The 5,259-nt window shown below is 53.3% G+C and overlaps 1 protein-coding gene across 2 annotated transcripts; it reads right to left on the minus strand.

Annotated features, from left to right (window-relative positions):
- Positions 1 to 211: 211 nt before the first annotated feature.
- Positions 212 to 4,718, minus strand: RGL4 (ral guanine nucleotide dissociation stimulator like 4). 2 transcript variants are annotated; one of them, XM_044912427.1, is made up of 7 exons: positions 4,553 to 4,707; positions 3,981 to 4,050; positions 2,399 to 2,485; positions 1,905 to 1,979; positions 1,272 to 1,304; positions 788 to 909; positions 212 to 572 (listed from the first exon to the last, which is right to left on the minus strand). In XM_044912427.1, the coding sequence occupies exons 2-7, from the start codon at positions 3,987 to 3,989 to the stop codon at positions 536 to 538; spliced, it is 363 nt and encodes a 120-aa protein (XP_044768362.1). In that variant the 5' UTR covers positions 3,990 to 4,050; positions 4,553 to 4,707; the 3' UTR covers positions 212 to 535. The 2 variants fall into 2 exon arrangements, with proteins under 2 accessions (XP_044768362.1, XP_044768363.1); XM_044912428.1 differs by lacking the exon at positions 788 to 909 and having other exon boundaries at positions 4,553 to 4,718.
- Positions 4,719 to 5,259: the final 541 nt, after the last annotated feature.

The raw sequence follows: 5,259 nt of genomic DNA on the forward strand, positions 1-5,259 counted from the left end.
TCCTCACAGGTGAGCAACACTGAAGTGAACATATCCTCTGAGGAAGGGGAACTGGGGGCCGCTTCACTAGTAAGAGTGTGGCATGGACTTTCTCCTCTCTCACACATACAGTAAGCTGCAAGATTTCTTTATTCAAGAAGGACTGTGAGCATCTGTTCATCATTTAAATTAGCGCAGGAAGTAAAAGAATCAAATAACAACTCTCAGGCTTTCAAAGCAACAGGACTTTAATATAATAATATTTAAATCTAGCATTTACTAAATAGCGCCCCTCCAAATGACTATGTATGGGCCTTGGAGAAGAGAAGGCAGGGGGATGGGTGGGATCATTGTCTCTTCCCCTGGCCTTCAGGGGACCACAGGAAGAGCCTCCCAAAGGTCTCCTTCCCCTCAGAGCAGGGGTCCTGGAACCCCCAAGCATCCCAGCTGTGTCCCCACAGCTGAGGGAGAGGTGGCACTGCCAGCCTGGACACTCACTCGCCCCTGAACTTGACGATGGCTGGCTCTTCTGGGCCTTCCCAGTTCTGCTGGCTGACTAGGATCGGGGCTCCAGCTGGCAGGACAGGATGTAGCTACAGGACAGAGTGACACCTGTGAGCCGGTCAGGAGCCACAGTTAAGGTGTCCTTCCCAGTGTCTGACCAGCAGCTAAAGTCCAGGTACACCAGGGGTCACCGTGCAGCAAGGTCTCGGGCTGTCCAGGGAGCCATGGACACAGCTTCTCTGGACTGGCCACCAGGGAGAGTCTACCACTGCCCTCCCCCATCTCCTGCCTGGCCTCATCTCACCTCTCATTCTCACTGAGCCTCTCCATGTCTCGGAACCAGGCCCCAAATTGCTCGTTGGGGTTGAGGTTGTAATTATTTGCAGCCACCTGGAGCAGCAGGATCTCCCGCATTATTTCATATTCCTGGGGCCAGAGAGGAGGACAGGATACAGACAAGGCCTCATGGGGGATGAGGACTGGGACAGGGGATAGGCCCTGGGGCTTTGCATACACGGGAACCCTCCTTCCCTCAGTTCCATCTAGGCCATAGCTGTTCTCAAAGGTAGGTAGAAGTAGCCCGTCCTCAAGGAAGTTTGCCTTGATTCTCCCCCCACCCCCAAATGTCAGTTGGCTGGGTCTTCTACTTCTCTGCTATCAAACTCGCCCAACAAACATAAAACATGGGATGGAGCCAGGGAGCAATCTGTTGGGGGGTGGGGGTGGGGGTGGGGGTCTCTGATTTCCACTCCCCAACCTCTCCCGCAGGAAGTGCCACAGCTGCTCACCGCATTCCTTTTCCTGAGATTGATCTCTCCCCCCTGGAAGGCAGACAATCAAAATCCATCAGAAAGAGCCCAATAGCCATTACTAGTCCCTCCATGCCCACTCCTTCTCATGTTGCACTACTGCCGGCTCCCACAAGGGGGCCAGGCACATACAGAAAACGGGACAAGGCTCTAGCCAGGTTCTGGGCCCAAAGAAGGGGGCACATGGGGACAGAGGCTCAGGAAGCTTATAGCCCGGCCCTTTCTGATGATAATACAAGGAGGCTGAGGCCTCAGGCAGGAAGGGACTGCTCACTTATATGCTTCCTGACGTGGAGGGGCCAGACTTGGCTCTCTCCCAAGGGGCATCATATGAGGAAAAGGCTGATTCCAGCTCTGTCAGAACCTGTGCACTTTGCAGTCAGGCATGTCTGCTGCTTTACCAGCCTGGGGAACCCAGAACAATGTCTTATTTATGCAGAGTCTCCCTTGACTCACCCTTAAGATGGGCATGATTTACCAGCTCACAGGAGTGGCTGTGAGGTTCTCAGGAGAGGAGTTTTGCCAAGTTCTGACAGCTCAGGGCTCAGCACAGGGGCTCTCTGCTCCCAAGCCTCAGTCATGGTTCCCTGCTCAGTCCCCAGGCTCACCCACCTCCAGATAATCCTCCATGGTCAGGTGCATCATCAGCAGTTCACTGAGAAATGTTCGAAGGTAGGGGACAACACCCTGTGCCATTGTGGTAGGGGTGGGATGAGGCCCTGCTCTCAGGAGCCCCCACAGCCTTTCACAGAAAACTCCTCACCCTCAGCCTCCTGGCCCACCCCAGGGTTCCCACATGGAGCAGACTATGTCCCTCAGCAGCCTCCTCCCAATTCCCCCTCTCCTCACCCTCCAAGACCACCAGACTCCTAATCACTTCCCAGGACCTGACTTTGGCCAATCACAGGGTGTGTGGTCCCAGGCCCCTGCCTACCCCCAAATCCATCCTGCACCCAGCTTTACACACCATCTTCCTGGTCACTTCTAAGGAAGGATTTCAGGCACTGCGACAAGAGGAGTCAGGGCTGGAGTAAGAAGGGCCTTCCTCTCTTGATTTGGAGGCCTCCTGCTGGGAGGGGGAGCCCCTGCCCCACGGGCACACTTACTTTCTGCTGCTGCTGCTGCTGCTGCTGCTGCCTCTCCTGGGTTTTCTGGGTGTTGATCTCCTGGGTGACAAACTTGGAGGGTGCCTCCTGCCAGGGTTGCGGACAGTGAGGCCACACCACTCCCCTCGCTCAAAGTCTCTTCAGCACCACTACAGGTTTTGGCCACCGGACGTCTGACCTGAGTCATCTGGTACCAGTGCTATTCTATCTTCCCAGTGTGTTCTGATTCTGGATCAATCGTAGCTCCAACACTCACTCTGTGTGTGGCCCAGGGACTGTGGCCCGGCCTCCCTAGGCCTGCTTCCTCATCTGAAAAGGGTGAGAACTCCACCCCCCGCACAGGGTCTCCTGAGGACCCAGTGCCATACTTCTATCATCACTGTTCCTGCCCTCGCACATCCAGATGGAGCAGGACAGATCCACACATTCCTTTCCTCCCTCGAACCTCATCACCACTTGCTGAGGCCTGCACCACAGAATCATCATCTCCCCATTTCCCAGATGAGGCCCGAGAGGGGCAATAAGTTTTTCAGGGGCTCACACATTGAGAGGTCACTGTTCCCTTTTAGCCAGAGACCCTGCCTCAGCGGCTCTCACTCAGTCTGAGACCACCACTGACCAGAAATCCTTCCCTCTGGGCTCTTGAGGAAAGTCCAGGCCCCTACCTGGACCAAGCCACAGATGGAGAGGGATGGGGTGTTCTCAAAGTCTGGATAAGCAGCTCCTGCCGGCCTTAGCCGATCTGGAGTCTCTGCACCCAGACCAGAACCAAGGCAAAGCCAAAGATTTCACCTCCCCCAAGCAACAACTCCTCAGGGCATTCCTCAACTGAGCAGTCTTTCTTCATTCACTCAGGAAGGGAACCCTGAAAGCGCTACCTCTGACTGACAGAGAAGAGGATGACAGGACACTTTGCTTCCCCATTTACATGAAGCTTCTGATGAAGGAAGGACCCACTACCCACTGCGAAACTACCATTTCCCCCAGACCCTCCTCATTAGCCACTGAGGGCATATGTCATTGTCAACTGGACACTCAGGTGAGAAATAGCCAGTGAGTGAATAGCAGTGGCTGCCATAGGGGCACGGTGTGGAGTCACAGAAGGCACACACATCTGTCTCTGGCCCAGCCATTTGGACCCAAGCCTGGGAAGCCTTTTTGTCCACCTGGTCCATGGGAATCCCCCGGGAGATGCCCTCCCCTTGGAGGTGTTGCAAAAACAGAAGAAAAAGCACAGTCCTGGCTTTCTGAGAGCACAGTGGGCTGGTCTCGGAAAGAGAGGACTCCCTAACCATCCCATCCACTCATTAGTGCCAGCAGGATGGGCCCTCACGGAAGCAGGAGACTTGCTAACGTTGCCAGCTGGACAGCCCAGCCAACACCACTATACCCTATGACCAGAGACTCCTGTACTTTAAACTGGACCCCCCGCCCCCACTTGCCCATAGGCCACACAGGTCCCTCTTCCTGTTAGTCTAGAACATCTAAATCATTACGTGAGAGACTAACAAAACCACATCGTGCCCAGTCCCCCTTCCCTCTCAGTCCTCCTCTCTTTCCAGACCCCCAGCCTCCACTCTACCCTGGTCATCAGTTCCCTGCTGAGTGACTTGTCTTGGCTTTGGAGCTTCTTAAATTTTTTGTAGCTCTTCCTGAGAAGAGACAAAAGAAAAAAGAAAAATTTAGGAATAACGTGGGGGATTTGAGTGCAAGTCCCTTTTATTTCAGAACCAAAAGCTTCATCTGAATGAGTATTTTCGCTGGGTTCCTTTGTGCACTAAGGTCTCCTTGTGACTGGGGAGGGGGGCTTTCATGGTGGTCACCTGAGGCCTCTATTCACATTTGTATTAAGCTTCTCTGTGTTGCCTAGTTTTGGTTTTCTCTGGGCATATGGTTCAGTTGCTGTAAAAAGTTGAAAAGTTGAAAGTCTCCAACTTAAATCAACCCAGTATCTGACATATAAAGAAACGGATTCCTGAAGCCGAACTGGTGGGCTGAGGACCCAGAGAGGCTAAAGACCCCACCATCAGCCCAGTCTCTGTCCTCAGGGTTTGCGGCCTCCCAGGAGTTCCCAGCTGACTGATGGAGCAACGACAGACGTATGAGAGATCCCTAACCCATCCTGGTCCAATCTGTGGAGAGAGGCCTATCTACCTGGAAACCTTCCGCCATGTGTTCTTCAGACGGCAAATCGGGGTGTTCTGCAGAGCAGAGAGGATGGCATGCAAAGAGGAGTAGTTCCTCAGAATTTGGCACCCCTGGGGAGGAAAGAGGATGAGCTGTGAGGTGGGGAGCTACAGCCCTTTTTGCTCTAGCTTCGGCCCCCTCAGTTTAAACCTCCCATCTCCTCCCCTCCCAGATGCGATGGATCCCTGGAAGTGCACACTTAGGGCCTGAAGAGTAACACTCAAAGGGAGGAGGATTTTTTGGGGGAGGGGGGGACTGTTTATTGTTATGTTAATCACCATACATTACATCATTAGTTTTTGATGTAGGGTTCCATAATTCATGGTTTGTGCATAACACCCAGTGCTCCATGCAGAACGTGCCCTCTTTAATACCCATCACCAGGCTAACCCATCCTCCCAGCCCCCTCCCCTCTAGAACCCTCAGTTGTTTTTTCAGAGTCCATCCTCTCTCATGGTTCGTCTCCCCCTCCGATTTCCCCCCCTTCATTCTTCCCCTCCTACTATTGTCTTCTTCTTCTTCTTCTTCTTTTTCTTAACATATATTGCATTATTTGTCTCAGAGGTACAGATCTGTGATTCAACAGCCTTGCACAATTCACAGCACTCACCATAGCACATACCCTCTCCAATGTCTATCACCCAGCCACCCCATCCCTCCCACCCCACCCCCCA

The sequence above is a fragment of the Neomonachus schauinslandi genome, unplaced genomic scaffold, assembly GCF_002201575.2.
Source record: "Neomonachus schauinslandi unplaced genomic scaffold, ASM220157v2 HiC_scaffold_2038, whole genome shotgun sequence".
Taxonomy (NCBI): domain Eukaryota; kingdom Metazoa; phylum Chordata; class Mammalia; order Carnivora; family Phocidae; genus Neomonachus; species Neomonachus schauinslandi.